At 40.0% G+C, this 25,554-nt stretch overlaps 2 protein-coding genes across 5 annotated transcripts; one reads left to right on the plus strand and one right to left on the minus strand.

The window, feature by feature from the left end:
• Nucleotides 1-185: 185 nt before the first annotated feature.
• Nucleotides 186-14,199, minus strand: arhgef5 (Rho guanine nucleotide exchange factor (GEF) 5). 3 transcript variants are annotated; one of them, XM_040030004.1, is made up of 16 exons: nucleotides 13,760-14,193; nucleotides 12,705-13,221; nucleotides 9,866-11,288; nucleotides 9,058-9,103; nucleotides 8,279-8,328; nucleotides 7,238-7,605; nucleotides 6,228-6,388; nucleotides 5,743-5,895; nucleotides 3,055-3,184; nucleotides 2,887-2,961; nucleotides 2,665-2,754; nucleotides 2,350-2,492; nucleotides 1,990-2,133; nucleotides 1,830-1,900; nucleotides 979-1,083; nucleotides 186-881 (listed from the first exon to the last, which is right to left on the minus strand). In XM_040030004.1, the coding sequence occupies exons 2-16, from the start codon at nucleotides 13,197-13,199 to the stop codon at nucleotides 739-741; spliced, it is 3,597 nt and encodes a 1,198-aa protein (XP_039885938.1). In that variant the 5' UTR covers nucleotides 13,200-13,221; nucleotides 13,760-14,193; the 3' UTR covers nucleotides 186-738. The 3 variants fall into 3 exon arrangements, with proteins under 3 accessions (XP_039885938.1, XP_039885936.1, XP_039885937.1); XM_040030002.1 differs by having other exon boundaries at nucleotides 9,866-13,221; nucleotides 13,760-14,199; XM_040030003.1 differs by having other exon boundaries at nucleotides 10,523-13,221; nucleotides 13,760-14,195.
• A 64-nt stretch (nucleotides 14,200-14,263) lies between these two features.
• On the plus strand, nucleotides 14,264-25,191 carry m6pr (mannose-6-phosphate receptor (cation dependent)). Of its 2 annotated transcripts, none has more exons than XM_040030010.1 (7): nucleotides 14,264-14,375; nucleotides 21,334-21,506; nucleotides 21,672-21,835; nucleotides 22,010-22,119; nucleotides 22,483-22,631; nucleotides 22,717-22,843; nucleotides 22,964-24,666. In XM_040030010.1, exons 2-7 carry the CDS (start codon nucleotides 21,367-21,369, stop codon nucleotides 23,084-23,086), a joined length of 813 nt encoding a protein of 270 aa, XP_039885944.1. In that variant the 5' UTR covers nucleotides 14,264-14,375; nucleotides 21,334-21,366; the 3' UTR covers nucleotides 23,087-24,666. The 2 variants fall into 2 exon arrangements, with proteins under 2 accessions (XP_039885944.1, XP_039885943.1); XM_040030009.1 differs by lacking the exon at nucleotides 14,264-14,375 and adding an exon at nucleotides 19,529-19,892 and having other exon boundaries at nucleotides 22,964-25,191.
• Nucleotides 25,192-25,554: the final 363 nt, after the last annotated feature.

Here is a 25,554-nt window from a genome sequence, read left to right on the forward strand (position 1 = left end):
GCTTGTAATAATTTATGAATGTAGCATTAAAACCATTTACTTATGTAATTACAAGGCCCAACCTGAAGTACTGTGGCCCACCTAAAAATCAGAATCCTGGCATTGTGTCCGTCTGCTGATGTAGTTCAGCTTAAAATTTAAAAGTTCAGCTTGAAATCAGCCTCAATTCATTGTCAAGTCACACACAATGTTCAAATATGTTTTTATTTCATAAGTCTGCGTTTACTGAAATGTGTCCCATGTAACCTATGAACCTCGTTGTACGTCTTGGAATTGTCTGGCAGATCTCTTATGATACATCTCATGATTTCTCTCCTGCACGCAGGGGCCCATTTTTCAAAAACCGTATATTACAACAAAAAAAATAATACAGATTCCAAGAATAATATTTCTTGGGAAAAAGTCATTTCCATAAGAAAATATTTTTTTAAAACACAAATCTACTGATGTACACACAATATTTGTAATGTACTGTGCATAGCAGATAAAAACCATAATACCCACACCCCCTTTCTGGCAGTCTTCAGTAGTTCACTTTGCTGCTTCATGCAGTAAAGTGAATACATTGTTTCAACACATGAAACAAACGAGAGCCACTGCTACACAGAGATGCAATCTTATAGCATTTTGAGCTGCTGCATTGTCCTCTAGAAATGTCACTGAATGTCCATCATCTTTAATCCAACAGTTCCTGAATCAGATAACTGAGTTTGATCCTTTATAGTGTCCACTCTCGGGTCAGGCTGTGGCTGTGGCCGCTGTCAGTTTGAGAGCATCTGACAGGTTATGACTCTTGACTCTGGAGCTGGCTATGGTTTCCAGATGGGATTTGGGCACCCATCCACGTTGCCGATCAGAGAGCTTCGTCCCTTCTACCCAGTCTGGAAAAAAGGATAGAATCCAACATAAGTGATTTCTTCAAATACTTGTAGGCATTTCTAGTTGGGAATGACAATGAAAGTAATGAGATGATCTTACTATCACTGCTTTCCTGGTGCACCAGAATGACATCAGCTTTTTCTAAGGACAACTCATCTGGCTGTTGAGCAAAAAAAGCTCGGATGCATTGCATCTGTTCGAAATCTGCAAGAGGGAAAATGGAAAGGATAAAAGTTAAAGGAAGTTAACACACTATTGTCTTAAAGTTTCCCACTGTTTACATATTTAGGTTATTTGCAGGAGACTGTGGGATGCTGTCTCCAGTACTGAATGGACTGATGTGTGTTTAGACAAATCATCATGCTACAGTTGTATGAATCAAAATTTTGGGCCAAATTTAATGTTTTCCTTTGCAGTAGTCCATCCAACTATGCATGGGCTGACATTGGGCAATAGGTAGTTACACCCTCAGCATTAGTTAGTCACCAATTAACCCAACAAGCGTGCTTTTGGATTATGGGAGGAAAGCAGAGCACCCAGAAAAAATGCATTAGGTGCAGGAACGTCACATTACAGACAACAGACAAGAGTCTTGTCTCCCTTTAAGACTGAGGTCACTTGCCCATACAAGATTGTCTACAATGTTGCATCTAAAGGCCTCTGTTTTGAATGCTAGACTCTCCAAATCTCAGCACTGCTGTGAAAGAAAAATCTGATTTAAAAAAAATTTCTGTTCCTATTTTTGGTAAACATCAAATGCTTTGCTTTAGCCGGATGTTTAATTTACTGTCATGTACAAATTCATATTGTTATTGATGATATAAACCGGAGAAGAATCTTTAACACACTGTTGGGTTTATTGACTGCTATAAAGGGAATTCAAGGGTTTCACTCACATTTAACCATGAACTAAACAAATTGCAACATCTAACCCAAGGTGAAAACTTTACCTTGTGCACTAGAAAAATCTACTTCAGTATGGGGCCTGGAGAGGGCGGATATCCAACGAAGCTTATCACTCCTGGAAAAATACAAATAAGATGCATCTTATACAAATTTTTATTATGCGGTAAACACTGCAGACACTACTGCTACTATCCAATCTCTTACGGTGCATCAGTCCTGAGGAGCAGGGATTTTTGTGCCATATACAACCGGAACAGATTCTTCTGTAGGGAGTGAAGTTTGACACGACAGTTCTCAACACGCAGCTCTGATACTGGACAGTGATCAATTACCGTAAATCTTCCCCCTCTGCAAACAGCAAGAAAAAGAAAAGAAAAAAAAAAAAAAAAAAAAAAAAATCACAGAAGAAATGAGACAGCGGAAGGAAATACTGATTACTGAAGAGGTGACGACATAAGACAGTAGATATGAGGGTAACAGGATGAACCAAATGATAATGAGAGAGATGCTTAATGCCTGGTGATGGATTACTGTGCATTCACAAAACAACGTGATTGTTCTTACTCCTTTGGTAGTGAAAGCAGCAAGTAGTCATTGAAGAGGTGCAAATAAGCATTTTTCTCTGTCTCCTTAAGAGAGAAATCCATCAGCTGAGTGACAGGACCTTCTCGAACCATCCTCCGAGACTGGCTAATCAAAGGAAGAGTCTGCAATAGAAAAAATACACAAAGAAAAAAAAAGGAAGATAAAGCAGATATTAACTGTTAATGACTGTTAATGCCAAACTATTTAAATGGGGAAAAATTAACTCCAGAGATTTGGTAGTTTTGATTGTTGAGAAGCATACTGGACACATTTGGACAGTCGTTAATTACCCACCTTGCACTCAAAGTCCACCTTAGCACTGAGAGAAACCAGAGACTCGATGCTTTTCATTTGAGAGATGCTGTCATTACCTTGTTGAATAATCTAGAAGAGCGACAAATAAAACACTGATTTCACAACAAGTAGTCTTGAGATATTCCGCTTATTTTTAGTAACTGTAATTTTGCTATTATTTGTAAATATTCAGTGAATTTTAAAAAAAGTGTGTCGCTGTACCTTCTCCAGTTGTTTTAGAGCTTTGATGGCCTGCGTTGCCTCCGCCGTGCCGCGTGTTGTTCTCTTGACAATATTCTGGACAGAAACAGCATGAATGTGTTCAGGTGACAAAATAGCAAAAAGGACCAAACGTCAACTAAAACTGCTGCAGAGAGCTTTCATACACACCTGGACCAGCAACTTAAGTCTTGTAATCCTTTGGAAGGGAAGCACAAGGAAGGAGCGAAGAGGAAGTCTCTGACAAACAGCACTCTTCTCCATTTTCTCCACGATCATTTTAAACCTTGGATTCTCATTCCTGGAAGGAAAAGAGAAATTTTAACCATAACTAGACAGCGAAAATTTCAGAAGAAATTTTAAGTGTGCCTATGCCGGACTTTATGTCCGACTTTAACCCGGAGAGGCGCGATTGCAGATGCTGCTCGGGTGGGTCCACCTCCCCTGCAGCGACACTGCAGACCACACCCCGCCACACACATCAAACACGTAAAATAAATATTTATCCAGATATTTTGCAAATATTTATTTTTCATTTTTTGCAGCATAGTGCTTTTTCCCAAATATTTTTAAAATTCAGGTCAAGGCGCAAATCAAAGTAAACTGTATTTTGATCTCTCCTATATACAGCGCAGCATACAGAGAGAAGAGGACGAGGCTGCAAGTACATCACAATTTTGCATTCACTATTTTGGTTTTTGTTGTTTTTACACAGCATTCTGATTGATTGACAATGGTCTACAGCCAATCTTTTGCATTATTATACAAACTTTGGTTGTAAGATTCAGATAATTATTTAATAAAAGCTAGATATTTTAAATGAGAATAAGAAAGAAAAGTATTTCGTTGTGCCCCCCTTTCCTTTTTAATGCCCTATCTGGCCCCCCTAGCAAAAACTTTGCCAGACCCGCCCCTGCACAGTTACCAGCTGTCAGCTGTAGAAAAGGATCCTGGTGTTATTTGTCTCTCAGAAACCGTTCATAACTTCCCTTCAACTCATTCATGTCACCTAAAAGGTAAACCTGTTTCTCCATCACCTGTTCAGCTCTGATGATTCAGTAAGGACATCTCCTGGTTTCATCTTCATGTTTCCCCTCTCACTAGGATATCCAAACCGACATAATGACCAGCAGCTTTTACAGCTGTGGCTCCAGCAAACATCAGCTGATACTAGAAATTAATATCAAATAAATTCTAACAAAAGCTGATCAAGCTTAAACGCGCTGCTGTTGTTTAGCACGATATCCGTTGGTTTCCTCTTTCTGGCGCAAAGTGGGCGATAAACAAACACGAGAGAAAAGCCGGTCAGCTGATCATTGATCAGTTTCATGACTGAAGTTACAACAGGCGAGGGAGGGATAGAATGACAGCACAAGAGGCAGCTGTGCAGCGTAATGACAGAATAAATCCAGCTTTGTGTCTTCCCCCCCCATTCTAGCTGAAGTACGGGCCAAACTGTGTTCCTTTTCAGCTCAATACGAAACACGTAATATTTTCTCTGAATGTGGGATGATTCCGTTTGTACGGGATGGTTGGCAACTCTACTAACTAACCTTATGAATAAAATAAAGTTCAACATCAGTAACATAGCACGCACACAGCTGTATAGAAACTCTGTCATGCTAGCTAGCACGCAGTACGAGTTATTGTAACTGATTGTAAAAAGTCAGCACAACGAAACTAAACTACACCTAAACTTGGTTTATATCAGACCCAGAAAGACTCCAGGTCAAAACTTCTCACCTGAAGTTAAGTTCACCTGACACTCGGACCGGTGGCCCTCGGGTCTCTGCTTGACCTTTGTTTCATAAAACGGCTGGCCTCTGCTGGAGCTCCGCGTTAGCCACCACCAAAAAACTGAGTTATTTTTTCACATTGACCAGCATCTGGACAATTTACCACCTTCCACTGTTATATCGTTATTAAAATGAATACATAAATCATCGGCCCATAAAAACGAAAAATAAGTCCATCTATGACACAGAGTCAACGAGAAAGACCGATGTTTGTGTGTGTGTGAGAGAGAAAACGACATCCAGAGAGTGAGGTTTTCTCGCTGGCTTTAATTAGCCAGGATCGTTGTCAGACAGCCCGGGCTAGCTAGCTAGCTGTCTAGCTCTTTGCAAAACGTCAGAGCACTTTTGCTAATATGGGATGTCTTGATAAAACGAGCAGATATTTGAAGTTTACATCTGGCAGATCCACCACCTTTCACTGAATAAATAAATCAACGGCCCATATAAACAAAAAATAAGTCCAGCTGTGACCCAGACTCATCACGAAAGGGTGAAACGAGAGAGTGAGCCGCCCTTGCTGTCATCCAGGCCGGGCTGTCGCTTGTCAGCCAAACCGCACTAGCTAGCCAGGGAGTTAGCGGTCAGGCGGCACCAACGACATCTGAACACTGTTGCTAATATGGGACGTATTGATAAAACGAGCAGATATTTGAAGTTTACACAGCAACATTCTCGCCTGAAAATGTCTTAAAAGTTTATTTTGTGACCTAGAAACAGTAATAAGAGCAATATAAAAACAAAGTAGTGGCCGCCATTGTTTGACTCGGCAGAGGCGTACTATGAATTGTGGGATATGGAGTTTTCCACCAAGCATACACCCTTTCCATTACCTTAACTAATGAATAGTTCGCGCAATCTAAAGAATTCCAATGGTTCCTGAAAGCAGCGGCGCGCATACCGTCAGTATGGTAATCCAAATAAGGGTAGACAGGCCGTACCACTCTAGGCATACCACTAGAGAGAGCCAACACACCACAAATGAATAAATAAAAATAAAATAAAATAAATCGATACAAGATTTTAGAACCAAACAGAGGAAACACAGCATGATTCAGTGGCTTACATGAGTCTCTGATAAGTTGCATCCTGATAGGACTGGTTGGTGAGGTAGGGCACATAGGCTTTTCTGAAGAGCGGACACTGCCGATAAATGATGTCGCAGACGGTGAAGTGCATGACATCTGATTCCACCCGCTCCTCCAGTTTTGACAGAAAACTAAAAATCACAAAGCAGCATTTTTTTTTAAAAACCAACGACTTCAAACTTTGTGCCTGCAAAGCACAATGGGCACAAGAATATCGATGCATGCCAAAACTATTACTATATATTAGTACACCTTTATTATGATGAGTAACTACAATCATGTAACTGATAAGAAGAGGTTTTTGAGCAAATGCATATTTTAATAATGAATTTGATCCAGACAGCTTTAATCTTAAATCTAACAAAAAGCAGTAAATGACAGGCTTTAGTCTCATAGCTGTATCTAAATGTAAAGACAACTATTTCAAGTAAATGCAAATGTATAGCAGAGTTATAGTTCTGACCTGTGGCTAATGGCACGAACATCAACCAGCCTTGAGAAGAGCCAGTTCTTGTCCTGAGTGGTCAGCTGCGCCCCCAGCTGTTTAGACTTGACAAAGTGGTCAACGACAATTTCCAAACTCCGGCAGTAGGAAGCTTCTGAGGTAATAACTTCAAACCTCACCTTGAAACCAAAATCAAAAGTGCGAACGTTAAGAATGTGTCAACTGCCCAAAAACTGCAGCTAATAACCACACTGCTGTCAGTCTGCTAGAGGCTGGGAAATTTCCAAGGAGCACAATTTCACAACAAGTCTTTGGGAGTTTACAAGGAAAAATGCACATGTTTATGCAACTGAATATTCTCGCAAGAGATGCACATCTGCCAGTAAAACGTAGAAAACCCGGAGGGTTAGTGTGGAATGTTACAAGGAATAATTTAGACAATTTGAGTGGGCATAAGTGTGATGCAATGATAATGAAAAGCTGATTCACGTAAGTCACGTGACTTCCTATAAACAGTTTTTAAAAAGCTGACAACGTAAAATGCAATCTGAGCACTTGAATGAAACATTGAGCAAAAGGAGCCGAATCACTACAATCTTAAGAAAAACTCAAAAGAAACAATGAGTAAGTCTAGAAATGTTAAAAACGGCATTTAAGTATCTGGAGGAGTCTGAATTTCCACTACGCAAAAATGTTTTGCCAGTTTTTTCCCAGAAATGCAAATACAGACTGTTACACTGATCCTTAACATTTACACATAAATATAAAATTTACAATTAAATCAAGCTCAGAAGCTTAAGAGGAAGTCTGTAAGGAAAGTCACAGATAACTGTGATGCAAACAGCTGCTATTAAGACAGCCCATCTATGAAAAAATGACTAATAATATTACTGCTATTGATCATCTGATGGAAAGTTACTTGCATAATACTCCTGCTCCAGTGAAGTCTAAAGGAAAATACATGATTTGTGATGATTTTTATGCAATCAAATGCCGACCCTTTCATATGTGGATTAAGTCAAAGTTACCTCTTGTAGCCGCCTCTGGTCCTCTGTGAGCTCATCTAGCTCAGCACTGTTCCTGACCCCCGGCAGATCTCGCCACAGCGAGGACGACTGTGAGATTGACAGACGTGGGGAAGAAGCTCTACGTTCACCCCTGGGGCATTCAGGGAGATGCAAGCTTTGGATAGGGAAAGAGCCTGTGTGGGAGAAGGACTTGGGATGTGGTTGTGGTTGTGGTGGAATGGGAGGAAGAGCTCTGCGGGCAGGAGGAGGTGAGGGAAGAGGAGACGAAGTTTGGTCCTCACTCACAGAGAGGAATTCAGAGCGAGCCTGACGCAGGATCTCAGAGTTCTGGGCTGCCTCACTGTATTGCTGATAGAGTTGTGCAGCATCTGGGTGAGAGGCAGGAAGAGAGACGAATAAATAAAGAGTGCACGAGAGAAAAATAAGGTAGACATTTTTTAATTAAAAGGAGCAAAGGAAAACAGGCCAGACAGGAACAGCACTACCCCACTACCCATAAGGAGCTGTTTGCATTTGTCTTTGCATTCCAACAAGTAGGTGTGTGGAGGCAAAGTTGTAGAAGCAGCTGTGTTTCCTCTCAACATGTTAGAAAATATGAACGCTTGCAGAAACACGCCTGTGACTTTCAAATACACCGGTATATACAGTGCAGCCAAAGACACATTACTGCCCCATTTCTCCCAATATCCATTTCATAATATCATTAGGCAAAAGGACCACTGCCATTTTAGATCTTTTAAGTCATCATTTATAAACGTGACAAGGCACTAGTATACAGCACTCGAAGTTTATGGCCTTTACAGTTATAAGCCAATGAATCACACACATTCGAGAGAAATACTCAAGTTGCATCACACTTTTCCCGACTGTAATTAGAGCAGAGTACAACCTGTCACTTTGTTACCGACATATTGTTGCCTTCTTCCAATGAATCATCGTAAGAACTGAGTTGATGTGCTCGGCTTGTATGTAAAGTATATATAATGGGCTACTTTAAAAAGGTAAAGAAGCAAAAAAGACAGGTAGAGCAGAGATACTCACTGTAGAACCTTGAATTACTTTTCTGTCTTTCGATTGTGCCCAAAAGATTCCTACAGCGACAGGAAGGAAATTAAATATAAGAAATGTGACATGACCTATTTGCATTAATGAGTAAATTATAGCCATTTCTCTTTTATTAATTTACATTACGAGTGACCTTTCACTGAAATATGTACAGTACTTAACAAATTTATTAGACCACCACAGCCGCCCTAACAGCATTTGCCCAAATCCTTTTTTAATGCTTCTGTAATATCCAAACCTTTTAATCAAAATTATATTTTTAATACTAAAACGAATTATTGTGGCTTTCCACCAATGTTCAAATTTACTGTTTTACACAAAAGCAGAAAAAAAAAACAGCACAGTAAAGCATATTATTATTCTTTGAGATGCCAAATTAGTCATTTAATTACATTCATTAACAGAAAAATGATTATATATGCTTGATTACTTAATTGATATGAATTAATTGATAGCTATTCTGAATTTTCAGAGAACTGCAGAGTGCCAGTTCAAATTTGTTATTTGCCCTAATAAATAACAATATACCCTTTTTAGTTTTAAACACAAGCTGTCTAATAAATTTGTTAAGCACTCCCAAACTCAAACAACACAGTTAAGACAAGACTGTTCTTAATATCAGGTACATCAAATGTTTAAAAAAAAAAAAAAGAGCATATATATGTGCATCTATACACACACACACACACACACACACACACACACACACACACACACACACACACACACACAGTATATGTGACAGTTATTCTCACCTCAGCCCCAGTTCGCTCAAGCTTTTGCTCCGATCATCCTCATCATCTGCAATATAAAAGTATCCATTTGTTGACACATTGTACAGCAACATAGTTGCATTTAAATAGGCAATAATTTAAATAAATAAGCTGGTTAATTTAGTAAGCTTGATAAATAACTGAAGAGATTAGTGTGTCCAAAGCTTATTTCTTGTGTCTTTCTTGTGGCTCAACTGTGACTTTTTAACTCCTGTTCTGGGTTTTCCCGGGGCAGGAGTTTGTCCATCTCCACCTACTCTTATCTCCTCCCACTACCTGTATACTCAACGCTGACGCAGTTTCCAATGAAGGTAGCGTTTTGTGCTCAGATTGGGGTAATGATAATGTTCACTGAAGTCTGCCTATGATCTGAGGTCCCCGTGACTGATTCAAAATAAATTAAATTAAATTATAATAATTATTTAAAAAAAAAAAAAGGAGCAAAAATAAAAGTAAAGGCTTCAAGTAAGTGGAAATGACAAGATGACTGTTAAGTAAAATTCATTAAAAAAAATAAATAAACCAATAGCATCATTTGGTGCATGAGTAAATCCTGAGACGTTTAAATCTAGTTTCCTCTGAGGTCAGTCTATCTTGAAATGTCATTGATTAAATGATTAAAATTTCATGCGTTGCCATTTGATTTGAAAGAGGAAAGACGTTTTTTTTGTTTAAAAAAAAAATGAGTAGAAAGGAGGGAGGTGAGGTAACTATGCAGCTTTCCTGGAAACATTAGGACTGAACTGAGAAGACAGCCACAATGTTTCCATCCTCAACCTTCTTTCTTTACCTGTTGCATAAAATACTCTGGTTCTGCGATCCCTTCCAACACCTTCATCTTCTTCCACGTCTACATTTCTTCTTTGAGTTGTTTTATGGACTCCCTTTCTTCGAGACGGCACTTTGGAACCCAGTTTCTGAGAACTGTAGGAGCTCTCCAGATTCCCTACTTGCCCTTCTGCCTCTACGCAATTCACCTCAGTCAGTTCTGGTACTATCACGTCCACTGCATTAACCCTATCTTCAGGCTCCCTTCCTTGTCTTTCTTCTTCACTTTCATCCCTTCCATAGTCCACCCCCTGGCTCTCACCCTCACTAGAGGGGCACAGGAGCTCAGACTCGCAGTCATGATAAAGAATAGGGCAGCTGTTAGGCTTGTAAAGGGTGTTGTTCGCACTTAAATACATCTCCGCTTCCTTCTCTCTGAGTTCTTCTTTTTCGCTTTCTTTCAAATTAACCTCATCGTCTTCAGTTTCACTGACTGTCACCTTTATGTCTGACTTTCCTAACTGAACTTCACCAGAAGGCTCTAAAGTTGTTTTGTCCATGCTGCAATCTTCCTTCCTTTCTGATTCTAGCGCCGTGTCAGCATGAGTGTGTGTATGCGTTACAACATGCATAGCCGTGAACTGGTCAGCATGCATGTGGGCTTGGCTCTGCCCCATACCTCTCGCATCGAACAGCTCTTCCAGCTCTGGCTCTAAGTCATCTTCTTCCATACTCAGCTTAATCGCAGGTACCTCCCTTGTTTCTTCTGCAACTTCCTCTTGTGGCTTGGCATTGCTGGTCTCAGTCTGGTTGGCAGCTGGTTGATCTTCCTGGGCCTCTGTGCTTGGTTCTTCCTCTGAATGTCCCAGGATCTCACGGACCACATTTTTAGCCCATTTAAGGTGGGGGGCTTGGGAATGCCGCTTGGGCTCCTCAGACACGCTCCATGTCCCACTCAGTCTGATCCGAATAGCTTCCACCTCCTCTGGACTCATTCCTGTAGTGTTTATCTGATCCAAGATGGGCTGCAGTTGATCTATCGCTGATTGAGAAATTGGAGTTTGCATCTCTTTTTTGTCTGTTGGCTCTTTAGTTTTCTCTCTCCATTCCTGGAGAAGTCTCTCAGTTTTTGAGTCCTTTCTTCCCATTTCAGAATATGACTGTTTCACTTTACGTCTCATTTCCTTTCTATATTTTAAATTATGAACCGCTGAAGGCGCTCTGGAGTGGATTTTGCTTTCAGTTGCTTCTTCTGTGGAGAGCCTCTCCTCCCTCTGAACTTTATGCTCACTTCCTGTGTCCCAGTTGTTTATCATTGGGTGCTCATCATTTCTACATGATCTCTGAAGCAAGTCTTTCTGAGGCTGCTGAGTGATGTCATCAACCAACTCATGGTGAGTTTCTAAATTCGTGTCGCTTCTTTCCACTCCCCCAATCTGATCAACCTGCAATGGTAAAATATTGCTGGGTTTTGATCGGGGAAGAGTTTGCCCAACCACACAGAAGACGTACTTTGGCTGCTTCTCCTCCCCCTGATCCTCCCCGTCAGCTGTTTCCACCTCCCCCACTGTCCGTCCTTCCTCCCTCTTCTGATCTCCCACAAACCCCTGGAAGCCAGCAGGTGCCTGGGTTCCACCTTCCTGGAATTCCTGACAGTCCCTAAACCCTTCTTCACTGTCCTCTCCTCCACTTGACACGGTCACGAAGCCATCCTGTGTGGATGGCATTTCATTTCTCTCTTTCTTCCACCCTGCCTCACTTCCTCCTTCACTCTCAGAGGGTGGCCAGTTATTGCTCCCATTCTCATCCTCTCTGTCGTCTACGACGTTGTCTCCTTGTTCATCCCTTTGCCAGCTTTCCTCAACCCCTGCATCATTGTCAGACATATGTTCCTTCCCTCTCCTGATTTCCCCCACACCCTCCTGATCTGCACCGACTCCCTCCTGTTCCCTCTGTGCGTCTTCCCTGTACTCACTTCTCCCCCCCTGCCTTCTTTCACAATCTGGTTCCTCTTTTACTGGTCGCCCATCTCTTCCTCTCTCCGTCTGGGAGTACATACTCATCTCTCCTTCTCCCCGTAGCTCTTTCCGCTCTGTGTGCCTCTTGCTGTCTACAAATTTGTCTGTGCTATTCTTGCCCCTCTGTGGCTCTAACCACATCCTTCTCTGCTCTGGCATATTGCCAGTCTTTTCTCCTTTATCGCTCTCTTGTCTCTCATTTCTTATTTGCCTTTGACTTTTATCAGCAGTTCTGTCTTGATCCCTCCATGTTTCTCTCTCTCTTTTCTTTTCAAAACTGCTGTCTCTCCTTGATTCCCGTTCTTCATACCTGTCCCTGTATATTCTGTGTCTCTTCTCATTGTCAGGATCACTGCTCCACTCTCCACTGCTGTGAGCTCGTGCTGGCGGACCGGGAGCCCACTCCTTCGGTGATCGACTGCTTCTGCCTGTTGCATCAACTATTCTAGTACCAGCTTCTTTTCCCCTCTTTTTCCTGTCTCTCTCAGGCTCGTACTCTCTTCTGTCTCTTCTATCTTCCTTTAAGTCTCTCCCACCTTCCTTGTCCTGCCTGTCAGTTTCTTTCCTTCTTTCTTTGTCTCGGTTTCTGTCTCTATATCGCTGCATTTCTCGATCTCTGTCATTTGCCATTTTGCCCATGTAGTCCCCCTCACTTCTGCTGTATTGAAGTATCAGCTCCTCCCTCTCTCTGTCCCTCCCTCTTTCCCTCCTCTGCCTTCTCTCATCATCATCACCTTCACTCCTGATGTCTCTCCTTTTCTCTCTTCTTCTTGCATTCTCATTCTCCTTTCTGTCTGCATAGTTCTCTCTCTCCTTTCTTCTGTGCGGGGAACCCATTCTTACCATTCTTCTATCCCAAGATTCATCCACCTCTCTTCTGCCGTCTTGAAACCTAATATCAGACAACTCCTGATATCGTCCCCTCTGGCGTAACTTCTCATCTTCTATGTATCCTCTTCCAGTGGGTTTCCCCTCATCCTTTTCTCTGCGTCTACCCTCATATCTTTCCTTCTCAACCTGGAATGTCCTCTCTCTTTCTTGGCCCCAGACATCAGTCTCTGCTTTTTTGGGGGGCCTGTCATTCCACCTCCTTTCCCCTCTTTCTTCATCCATCTCAGTGCACAATCTTCTATCAGGACTTGTAAGACCTTTTTTCATTCTGGGAAATGTGTCACCTTTCTTTGCCGTGCGTTCTAGCTCTCGCTTAAACCAACCAGTCATTGCTGGTCTGGGACTTGAATCCAGGGGGATTTTTCCACCTGGCTGAAGCTTGTGGTCAGACCTGCTTGTTTTTGTTAAAGTGTCAAAGAGGGTCCAACTGGGCCTTTTGGTCCCCATAGTACCATTGTTATTGGAGAACCTAGAAAAGAGCAGTCAGTGTCAGTCTCGAAATTGCATTGCATTAAGATTCAAACCAATATGTCAGATAAATGACTACAATATTGACCAAATTAAGTAAAGTATAAAGCTTAATAAAAATTTGAATGAATATTAGTGACATATCAATCATCTGGAGAGCCACAGCCTCTAAAATGTTATAACTTGGACAATAATCTGTGCGTTTTCTGTCTGCATTTTTAACAAGTTTTGCACTTTCAACAAAAATCAATGACAAGATCTTTTTTTAACAACAGGAAATCAAGAAGCAAGTCAGTGGAAGAAAGGGACACCCTTTTACAGTATTTAAGAATGCATTAGAGACCTGCAAAGAACAGCATACCGAAAGCAGCCTTCGAGAAAGCAAGGACCAGTGACACATAGGCACGGCATGTAGCATGCAAACCACATCTCGCAGCTTAACCAGATCTAAATCTGTCTTCAAAGCAGAAGCAATTTACAGCGTGGTGTTTTTAATCCATCTAAAATAATAATAATAATAATAATAATAAACAACTCACCTGAATGTTGTATCCGGTGAAGATCTGGTCTCCTCCTCCTCCCCAGCCAGCTCAGCTCAAAAACATGGGATTGCACAACACAGAAAATTCCCTCCTTGCGTTCACATTATCAGATTGACCCAAGAAAAAGTTCTCCTTTTTTAAAGAATTAATACATTCAGCTTTAAATCTCCTCTGGCTTTTCCTCTGGTGAGAAGTTAATGTTTACGCCTAAAATGTCTTTGCTGCCTCTCCCCCACCTCCCGTCTTCGCTCAAATTCCCAAACAAGTCTCAACAGATTGACACTTATCTTTGCCCTCCTTTTTCTCCCAGTCTTGTCCTCGCAGTCGCTGAACAGGGAGACCTCTCATAAATCAAGCAAAACTCGAACCGAGTGCGTCCACGGCTTCACTCCCCTGTTCCGCCGATGAGATCGCCTCTGTGGACCCCCCGAAAAAAAAAAAGCAAAACAAATCACACAATACACAACTCTCTACGCACTCCTGCACCATTCCTGTCTCACACGAAGTACAGGAAGCACACCTCCTTGGAGCGCCTCTCTTGGATCAGTGATTGGTTGATATTCGGTAGTCGGGTGTGTCTGCGCTACACACACACACGGACACACACAGCCAGGTAAGGGCGCTGAAGGAGAGTGGGGGAGGGGAGGAAGAAAGTAGGTTTGAAAATACTAACTTTTTTGGAGCAAAGCAAACAGAGGCCTAGTAAAACTTGCCTGCGTTCCCTGGAGAGGCTGTACAGAGGGAGGCAGGGAGGGAGGCAGGGAGAAACACCAACTGTTCCTTATGATTTAAAAAGAGAGAGAGAGATGAAGCAATCACAGAGGGAGAAACTAAGGGAGGGGTGATATGTGAGTGATTTGTATAACAATGACAACTTTACTATGGTTATTAACTACTGAGAAAGCCTAACATGAAAGCTCTGAAATGCTGTGACTCACTCTCATTAGCATTGTTAAATAGAAACCCACATGATTGCTGTCACACTGCCCTGTTTCACAACTTTGTTGCACTTTCAGCTGCGCTCAGATTTTACCCACTTGCTAACCGAATTTGCACAACACCACGTTTTTTAAAAAATAATTTGCAAAAATACTGTCTGACACACACACACACCTGGCTAACTGCAACAGATCCAACTTCCAAGAAGTAACTACACCCCATGAGTCAACTTTACTGCATTTTACTTAAAGCTGAAAGGTGTTTCTTACACTTTGCCTTTCCCATTTACTTTATAACAAGGAAATCCGTTTACTTTAAAATCTGTCAGATGATTTTATATACATGGCCACACCTTGTTTAAATGACTTGTTCAGCACTCTGTCGTTTGAGAAGATTTTATCACTGTCCGATTTGTGTCCAAAAGTAGATTCTGTTCATCTGGACGTAGCATTTTCAGTGGGAGAAACGTTTTGTCACTTATCCAAGTGACTTCTTCAGTCTCAGCTGATTGCAGCTTTCCCCAATCTTATAAACAGATTTGTGCACTACCTATTATATTAGGCATGCCTACTCAGCGTCTCACCAGTGAACTACAGGATTTCATTGCATTTAGGCATGTAGAAATGCTGACAACCTGAAGTTCAAACTGAGCATCAGAATGAGGAAGATGGGTGATTTAAGTGACTTTGAATGTTGGATGGTTGTTAGGACCAGACAAGCTGGTCTGAATATTTCAGAAGCTGCTGGTCTACTGGGATTTTCGCACACCAACATCTTTAGAGTTTACAGAGAATGGTCTCAGAAAGAGAAAAAATCCACAGAGCGACACTTCTCTGGGTGAAAATATTGGTGTCAGAGGAGAATGGTCAGACAGCTAGGGACGACAGTAACTCAAATAACCACTTATAATGATAAAGAGATGGACTAAAATAGCTGAAGACCACACCGAGTGCCACTCCTGTCAGCTAAGAACGGGTAAATTCCCGTTGGGACAACATAAGCTTGGAGAAATGTTTTCTAGTCTGACGACTCTCAATTTCTACTGTGACATTCAACATGCTGTAAACAACATGAAGGCATGGATTCATCCTGCCTTCTATCAGTAGTTCAGGGTGGCTGATACAACAGAGAATGAACAAACCAAATAGTAAGACAGAGTTCTTTAAAGCAAAAAACCTGAATGGAAAGACTAGTCCATCCAGCTCATGGTCCATCACTATTCAAAGGTTGCTATAATGTGAGAAGTACAGAAAGCAAATTATAGGATTCCTTGTCGGGGATTGGCTGCATTGCACAAGCTAATGAGGATTAAAATCCACTGAAAACTCAAAGACCCTCAAAAACAGTCATATCCGAGATGCATTAATCTCATGTCACTAAAATCTGACCAATAATCTAAGAGAAGTAGTGATTTTTATGAAAGTGGAAACGTATTCATAAAACAACTGATACGCTCTTGACCTTAATTTAGATGCAAGTCCATTAGGTGATATATTGTGTGAAAGGTTAACTAAAATCTTACCAATACTGCAGGAAGAGTAGCAACTGTGAAGGGCCGCCTCGCGAACATCTCAACAAGTGTTTCAACCAGATGAGCTAAAAATGACATTTTAAAAAAGGATCTCGATAAATGCTCAATCATCCAGGTAAGGAAATCCCAGAAAGTTGATTCTGTTGATCTGAAAATGCTACATCCAGATGAACAGAGTCAACTTTCTGATATTTCTGAAAATGGTATAAAAAAGACGGTACGTACAATGTAAATGAAGTCAAAGAGCCTGATGTAGCTGAGCTAATCAGAGCATGCAGGAATGAAAGAGCTCTTATAGCACACTTACTGGTCTCAAGCATAGCGAGTGCAGCTTATTACCTTTTTAGTGAAATCCAGCAGAATGCAACAGACACTGAGGGCCATAGATTCTCAAACACACAGTCAGAGATCAATCTAAAAATACTGAGGGAAGTGAAACAGTGATCAAGGTGTGTGTGTGTGTGTGTGTGTGTGTGTGTGTGTGTGTGTGTGTGTGTGTATATATATATCACATTGTACGAAAACTGAGCAAGTCCATACTTGACCACTGTTACTAAATGAACTTGAACTAATGCCGTGCCATGTTGACAAACCAGCTCTCTAATAAGTCATACTCTTGCGATAAATATTATGTTGTGGTTATAGAGTGTTTCAAAAAAGGGTTGACCCAAGTTCATGGTAATTTTAGAGGCTATTGTTTAGTTTACGCTAGAGTAGTGTGGGGGTTAATCTGCCTTTCAAAACACTGAGTAATGATCATATTTCAGTAACCTCAGTTATGCCATCTTGAAATGGAAATCTGTGTTGTTGGTCTACCAGTCATCCACAAGTAAACATTCTGACATGTGAAAGTGAAAGTACACTCTCTTTCAGCTCTAAGGTTTTACTTATCACAACATATTAAAAATTACTTGTTCGTTAGCATGTTCTCAAATTCTCTAAATACAACCTGACATTAACAGCAACATATGACATATTCCCCCATCCTTATTTAACAAAATGCAAAAGCAGCTTGTGAGAAACTACACCCCATGATTCAGTCGCTTGTAGAATCACCTTTAGTGTCAATAACTTAAAATAATTCTTTTCTGTATGACTTTATGAGTCTATCATTTAGTTGCACAGAAATTTTGCCACAACTTTACAATGGTGCTTCGGTTCATTGAGGTTTGCAGGCATTTCTTTATGCACAGCTCTGTTAAGGTCAGACAGATCTATTGACTGGACCATTGCAACACCTTGATTCATTTCTTTTTCAGAACTGGGATCATTGCCCTGTTGTATGACCCAGTTCTGGCCAAGATTAAGCTTTTGAACAGCTGCCCTTGTACTTGGCTCAAGAATGCTTTGGTATACAAAGGAGTTCCTCGTCGACTCAGTGACTGCAAGGTGCTCAGGTTCTATGGCTGCAAAATAAACCCAAATCATCATCGCTCAACCACTGAGGTTGACAGGTGGTGTGAGGTTTTATGATTGTTTTTTTTTACCAGAGTGGCCTCAAACTTCTAGTACACACTGTTGCATAGGTTTTTGGGTTTGTTCAGTGTTACAATGCAGCCATGTTCATTACTGGGAAATCGACAGGAGGAACGTGCCGAACAGGCCAATGACAACATCTGTAGACTGTGCTAATCTGACATGTAGTTACTTTTCTTGGGAGGTGCACCTATAGTCACAATCCCTGGGTAATTAAAACAATGAGATACCAGATACAAGTTTTCTGATGAATTTTCTTGATGTTCAATCATTTTATTGATCTCTTTTTCAAACAGAGCTGAAAGAATGTCTAAAACATCAGAATCAAGGCATCTGGGATAAATGTCTTGAGCTAGGTCCTTAAAAACTTTTGGGGTAAATATCTGACATATTCATGTCTCTGAATATGAATTCTCAGGAATGTAGCTCAGGCTAACACAGAATGATGGCTTGCTTGAACTATAAATATTTGGATGTCTGATTTCCAGCAGCAGATGTCTATAGTAACCAAAATTTTGCAGGCGAGGAACTGATATTTTCATCCAACTTCATTGCAATATTCATCAGGTATGATACCATGTGCCAAGCCCATAACACCCTTTTTAGATAGACAAAGCTGTTTTAATTCCATTTATGCATGCTCACTCCCCAGAAAGTAGTTTTGTTTTCCAGTCAAGAAGGTGAAATGTGTATTTTTGAAAAGATAGCTGGCACTTGTATACATCAGCACCAGTGAAGCAATCTTTCTTCTACTTGTCCAAATAGGTGTGACACACATATTTTACAGTCTTACAGTAATTCTCTCAATAGGTTTTATTTTCTCTTTCATTTTGCCTTTCTGTTTCAGCTCATTTCAGTTTATTTCCAGAGCAGATTTGCTTTTAAGTCTAATTTTTATTGTTCGGAAATGTTTTCTTAATTTTGATTCATTTCAGTGTTTTAGTCTTTTTAATGATCATGATAGGGAAGTAATACCATACAAATTAAAATACTTATTGTCGGCAGCTGACTGGAAATCATGTAGAGTCTGAGTCACAGTGAAAAGCTTCACCACCTGACTAAATACTGAAACTGAAATTATTTTTTATACTTAGTCAAAAAATTTTTTTTAGCTCATTTTAAATTAAAGCAATGTTGATTTTAATGTAATTTTTACTACATTTAGCAAATTTGAAAAACATGTATTTATATAAATTCATCTTATTAGATTGTCAGGTAAATGAAGCACAAGACAGTATTGTGTATTATGACTTATTATTATTAATAATAAGTAATTTTCTTTAATTATGATTTCTTTACCAAAATATGTTTTTTGGATCTAAATCATGGAAATAACTCCAAAAAATGTCACATGTGACATTGTTTGAACAAACAAGAATTTCCACAATGTAGTTATAAAGATAATATTTGTTATTTATATCAGTGATCAATTAAATTTACAGGTTTTAGTTAGATACATTTGTTTGAATAATAGTTGTTTGATTCTGTTTAGCAGCGCACACAAAATTCCACATTATACAATCAAGCGTGTTTATTCATTTGCTTGCTTTATTTGATTTATTTTAGTTTTATTTTATGTATTAGTTATGCATTTATTTTATTGTATTTATATGTATTATGTATTTATTATTCATTTTTTGTTTATCTTGTTTATTTACTTACGTATTTATTTTATTTATTATTGTATGTATTAATGTTTTTTTGCCTGACATAGAAATACCATGAATGGTGACGCTGTGACTAGTAAACCTTTCTGTGACGCTTGCTCCCCTGTCAGCTGACGCGGGTGTGCGTGGCCTCAGCCGCCTTTCGTTGGCTGAGTTTCATTTGGACTGTCACATGCGCGTGTTGCTCTGTTTGGTTTCACTTCCGCACTCCTTCGCCGCTATCTCCAGCCTGTTAGCCTCTTGGGCACAGTTGAAGGGAAAGCGTGTTATCTCTTCAGGGCAGAATTAAAAGGGGGGAAAACGTTGATTAAAAATAATAATATAAAACAGACTCCGCGCAGTTTGTTTTATGCGCATATCTAAAGAGTCGGCTAGTTGCTAATTGAGTCAACCAGGAAGCGACGTTAGCGTGAGGAAGCTCAGAGCAACTGTTTAAACTGTCAGCTTGTATGATAAACTGTTAGATTTCTCACAAAGAAGATTTCCCCGCTGATTCGCAGTGACGGAAGTCATGAAGGTAGGTGTGCAATCCAGCCAAAGCAGCATCTTTGTCAGAGAAATTATAAACGGACTGTTTTCTCATCAGTAAAACTTATTGCCTCGTGCAAATAGAAGCAGACATTTTGGATGCATACTTTCTTTTCAGGAAAGACTTGCAAACATCGCCTTTCACAACTGAATTTCCTATATCGTTATTGTCTTTTAGTTTAGTGCTATGTTTTATGTCTTTAAATCCCCCCCCCCCCCCCATTTTAAATGAATAGGAAAGTGGGCGTCTCTTTACTCCCCTCTCTTTGTTCAGGAAGCATGTGAAAGGTGCTTCATATTCAAAGTTTAACCACTGAAGCTTTGAGTATTCCCTTGTTTTACCTATTTTTATGAACTGTGGTGTTAAAAAACGCAAACGGTTTGTGGAATAATGCATTAAATGTAAGTACCTGATAACTGAGGTATTTTGTGTTAATGCAAAAACCTGCAACCTGTAACAAGGTGTCAAAAGCATGAGAACTGCCACGGATTCATTTTAATGTACACATTAAACTAACATAACAGGTTCATTGTGTTTTGAAGTGTCAGACGATTATCAAAAAAAGTGCTGCTAAATATTTAGATTTTTTTTCTAGATAGCAGTCTTAAAACCCAAAAGAATTCAGCTGAATATAACAGATGATGAATATTCAAATTAAATGAGTAAATATTTGTTTTTAAATTTTTTAAATATATATTTTTTTCTAGTTTTCTGTCATATGACTATGACATTACCCAATAACTGTTTCAGCTCTTAAAGGGATAGCTACCACACTGCAGTTGTTTCTGCTTCTTATTTGGTTGCTCCCTTTAGGGGTCGCCACGGCACATCTGCTTTCAGCTTAAGCTACCTTTATCTTCTGTCACATGCATGTCCTCCTCCACGACATGCATGAATCGACCCTGTGATTTTCCTCTTTTCTCCTGGCTGGCAGCTCCATATGAATCTAAAATCCCTCCTCTGCACATCACAACCTTGTCTCTCAAACTTTCTTTCTAGACCGCTCTACGTCCGCCGTCCCTCGGATGTACTCATTTCTAATCCTGTCCCTTCTGATCACTCTGACTGAAGATCTTAGCATCTTCAGCTCTGCTACCTCCTGTGTGCCTGCTATTTTAGACCCACTGTCTCCTTTACCATCTCACTATAATCATGTAAGCCTTCCCGTTCAATCTTGCTGCTATCCTTCAGTTACAAATTACCCCTGATGCTCATCTCCACTGCCTTTGTATGGTTGACCGCAAGTATTTCAATAATGCCACCGTTTATATTACTGTAATGTAAATGGTATGAAACAGTCTTGCATTAGACAGTTTGTATGGTCTCACAATAAACGTAATCCTACTAACATGAAACAAATAGCAAGCAATCACAATTGAGAATTGCCCGTTTTGATTGTTTTTTCTTTATCATCTAACATCTGTTCCAGGTGTTCAGTAGCTGCAGAGGAATCTCGTTCCTCATGTGGATCATGGCATTTCATCTGGTCCTCTCTGTGAGTGGGGTGTATAGTGTGAAGAGCACCAAAGACTGCAAACTGTTATCTCACAGTCCATTACAGCAGAAAGTTCTGGAGCGACTAGAGCCGCTCGTAGGAAAGAAGTAAGGAATGAGTCACTTGTGTACCAGCGTATTCAGTGCTTGGTAGGAGATGAGATGTTTTTGGAATCCCTGTTGTGTTTAATAATATAATTTTATGTTAAAGGAAGAATCTATATGGGCCATGTTTATTTAAATTTTCTCTGGGATTTGTTCTTTTTTTGACAGCTTTACAGCTGAGGACAAGGCTTCGAACGAGAGCTACACATATGTGTTCCAGTTATGTGGGGATGCAGGGGGTGCTCCCAATGCTGGGGTTATTCAAGTGGACAAGAAATTACAGAAGACAACAGTGATTGGCAAATACACGCATACACAGGCCATTGGAGGAAGTAAGACTATGCAAAATCCGAAAAACATTCTCTTATTAGTTCAGACATGACCGTAAGGGCATGTGCGTGAATCTTAACTGTATTGGAAACTGATAAATAATTCATAATTGCATCATAGCCTGAGGCCAACTCTGAGGAGTATAAATCTAAATCTTATCAAACGTGTCCTTTCAGGTGACTGGGTGATGCTGATCTACACAAATGGTGAAAAATACGATGCACACTGCAATAAGGAAGAAAGGAAAGCCATCATTATGATCTCTTGCGACAGGAATGTAAAAGTGGTAAATGAAATGTGCAAAGCTTCTAGCCGAGCAGATTTGAGTTTGAGGAAAAAAACAGAAACAAAAAGCAGTCAGCTGCAGCCGTGGCGGCATGTTGCATCAGGTCTGTGAAAATGAAATTTGATCCATGAGGACGCTCTGAATAATGTTTCCGTGAAGCTCAAGGCTTTCCAGACACCTGAAACCAAGCAAGGATATTTACAGTAGAGTGACGAAGACGTTTAATACAGTGGAACACAGAATGAGCCTATTTGTATTAAACAGTAGAGTTATTGAAATAAAAACATGTTATACACATGTTGCATGTTTAGAAAGTTGCACAAAGACACTTTGTATACACCTGTGTTTCACTCTCTCTCCCAGAGTAAGCTGGAGGTGGGTCTGGAGGAGAGGGAAAAGGAGGAAGACTGTTTCTATCTGTTTGAGTTGGACACCAGTTCAGTGTGTCCTGTAATTGAGTCCAAGCTCAGCACTGGCTCCATTATCAGCACTGGCTCCATTATTCTCATCATGTATGTAAAGTCATCTGTTAATTTAATGAATGTGAGAGCTTGTGATATTACAGATGATCAATAATCATAACCTCTCACATTTCAGTGGTTTCTCTCTTCTGGCTGTTTACCTTGTTGGAGGTTTCCTCTACCAGCGGGTGATCGTTGGAGCTAAAGGGGTGGAGCAATTCCCCAATTATGCTTTTTGGGTGGAGTTTGGAAACCTGGCAGCGGTAAGCTAAATCTAATTGATGAACACCGTCAGTGAAAGGTCAGAGTCTGATGAAATAAAAATAAATAAATAAATAAATAAGGACAATTGTTTTTGTTTTTTTTCTTCGCTGTGCTTACAGGATGGCTGTGACTTTGTGTGCCGGTCGCGCAAGCGAGAGGAATCGCCAGCTTACAGGGGAGAGGCTGCAGACAATTTACAGGAAGAGCCAGAGGAGACAGATGACCAGTTGCTGCCTATGTGACCTTAGTATGTTGGGACTAAAATCTTCACCGTGTGATGCAGTTTAATCGGTTACAGCTTATCAGGCTGCTTGTAGACACAAGTCTGTTTTCTTGTGGGGGGGTTGTGAGTGAATTACGTCAGTACCTGCTAATTCTGTGTTTATTCCAGACTTGTGCCTAGGGCAAAAAAATCTTTCATCTCCCTGTCACACAGGAGGGCATGTTACTCATAGGGCTGATGATCCTGTCCACACTTTTTACACCGTACGTTTCAAACAGTTGTTTGATGTCAGACAAATGAGTGATTCCTCCAAGAAAGCTATTTCACAATAAAGACTCTTCTGTGAAAATCTGGCAGAAAAGGGAGAATTTGAAGAATCATATTTCTATCTTGTGTCAGCTAAATGCCACATTGTGTACAGTTCTTTTCTGCTAAACGAATGCTTTATTTTTTTTCTCAGATGTTGTTGGTTTGTCACGAGCAGAGGGGTGTACTGAAAAGCAAATTCAATATAATTGGTGGGGTTGTGTTAGCTGGCTTGATAAAAGCCTAGAAGCCCAGATAAGAGATAAGGGTTACAATGGTGGTTATCAGTTTTCTTCATTAACTCAGGCTTTCTGCTTCATGCTCTGTGCAGTTTTAGATGCGTCATTTAACTCTTTGACTTTACAAAATCGATCATTTGAGCTCCGTCTAATCAGGTGATACAGATCTATAAATAACATGCAACACTGCAGCTGCAAAGGAAACGAGAGTAATGCTGCCGAAAATCTTTAATCTTGTGAAGTCACGATCATTACACGCACACTTATCAGTAAATTAAATAGTTTACCTCATAATATATTTATTTCACCTCTGCTGTTGATTTCTAATGTGACAAATTACAGCTCTTAAACTTTAACACACTCCCACAGCCTAAAGAAAGCATCACTTCAGTTTGTCGTCACTTGTAAGATAAATTACTTTTATTCATTCAGAATTCTTGGTGTAACAGTTCTAAACTTTGTTCCAGTAGGTGGAATTCTAGCGGATTAGGACCAAAAATAAAGACATTTATAAAAGAAAAATTGAATATTCCAGTTAGAATCTGCAGTGCTGTTTTAGAAGTGTCTCAACAGGTTTTATATTCTGGATAAATGACATTCCTACAGCAGAGAATCTGTATTGCAGCTAAAGCTTACTGTAAATAAGCGAATCAGTGAAAATGTGGCTCTTCAGTTCGATTGCAAACCGAAAGGCTGCGCAGGACCAGGCTACATGTATGACAGTAGTTAAGATGCTGAAAAGAGAGTGAATGAAAGCCCAACATACCTTGCTAACCCATTAATCTGGCTTCATAGTACACCCCTCTGTGTTTATTTGGGTTGAGCTTGCTTAATGTTCACAGGCATACAAATAAATGTGTGTGCAGTTTAAACAGTTATTGTTTAGGTTAAAAAGTCAGGTTTGTAACATGTGAATGTAAATGTTTAAGTACAGGGACTGTACTTACAGCCTTACCACACATTTAGAAATCAGTGCAAACAAACCAAAGTTGAACTGAATTTGATTTTTAGCTGGGCGTCGTCCTTTCTCACATGTTGCAGAGAAGCTCAGCGCTAAGATCCCAGTCAGAAGGTCGGCTGCTTGACTGAAATCTGAGCTCCACGGTTTAATTTTTGTCAGAGGTCAGTGGTGCTGACGCAATACCAACGAAATTTGTGGTGAGGAGCAAAGCATCCAACTAAAATTCAAAATTAAATTCACTTAATGTATCTTTTGTCATTTAAATGTTGCCTGTAGTGATGAGAATTTGAAGGCAATTATATCTGAATTCTGCTATTTATACTTATTCAGAAATTGTCTTCTGTGCTTTTTCATGAAATAATCAAACATAAAGGAATATTTACATTTTAATAATCACAAAACAGTTTAATAATGAACATTATAGTGCTTAAACGCTGACCTGCTTCTTGATGTGGTGAAATTGACCCAAAGCGCAGACACAGTGCTACATGTACCCACCTTACTACTATAGACTCATGTTCAGGCTGCAGTAGGAGATGCATACGGCAGCAATGAGGGTACTTCATTTTCAGTACTCTAGTTGTAAAAATGTTACACTTTTAAACTTGACATTAATGGGATTTATAATATTTTTACATAAACCTAAACATCAGTGCTGCTAAGGACTGAACCAGGCTTTTTTTTTTGAACAGGACGTGAATGTTATTTTTCTATTAATTATCATTGAGTTATGCTACTTGTATTCACTGTGAGCACTGATATTTGGTCTTTTTCGCTTTTGTGTTAACACTGAATTTTCTTTGCTTAGTTCACTGGTCTGAGGTTTCATATGATTAATGTTATGTTTGGCTAAAAATTGACACAAGTCACAAATCTTTGGGTTTTTTTCTGATTCTATTAAAAAGAAATGATAAAACTAGTTTATGCTGTGATAACTCCATAAACCTATGTGCACTCATCTTTTAGGATTTGATGGAATAA

The sequence above is a fragment of the Simochromis diagramma genome, unplaced genomic scaffold, assembly GCF_900408965.1.
Source record: "Simochromis diagramma unplaced genomic scaffold, fSimDia1.1 OVJJ01000361.1, whole genome shotgun sequence".
NCBI classification, from domain to species: Eukaryota; Metazoa; Chordata; class Actinopteri; order Cichliformes; family Cichlidae; genus Simochromis; species Simochromis diagramma.

Coding starts and splice junctions, on each gene's coding strand:
- m6pr (XM_040030009.1), top strand. Junction 21,836..22,009: donor TACACAGGCCATTGGAGGAA/GTAAGACTATGC, acceptor GTGTCCTTTCAG/GTGACTGGGTGATGCTGATC. Junction 22,844..22,963: donor AGTTTGGAAACCTGGCAGCG/GTAAGCTAAATC, acceptor CTGTGCTTACAG/GATGGCTGTGACTTTGTGTG.
- arhgef5 (XM_040030002.1), bottom strand. CDS start 13,199: ATGGGGACCAAAAGGCCCAGTTGGACCCTCTTTGACACTTTAACAAAA. Junction 3,185..5,742: donor GCAACTTATCAGAGACTCAT/GTAAGCCACTGA, acceptor TTTTCCTTCCAG/GAATGAGAATCCAAGGTTTA. Junction 2,962..3,054: donor GACTTAAGTTGCTGGTCCAG/GTGTGTATGAAA, acceptor GTTTCTGTCCAG/AATATTGTCAAGAGAACAAC.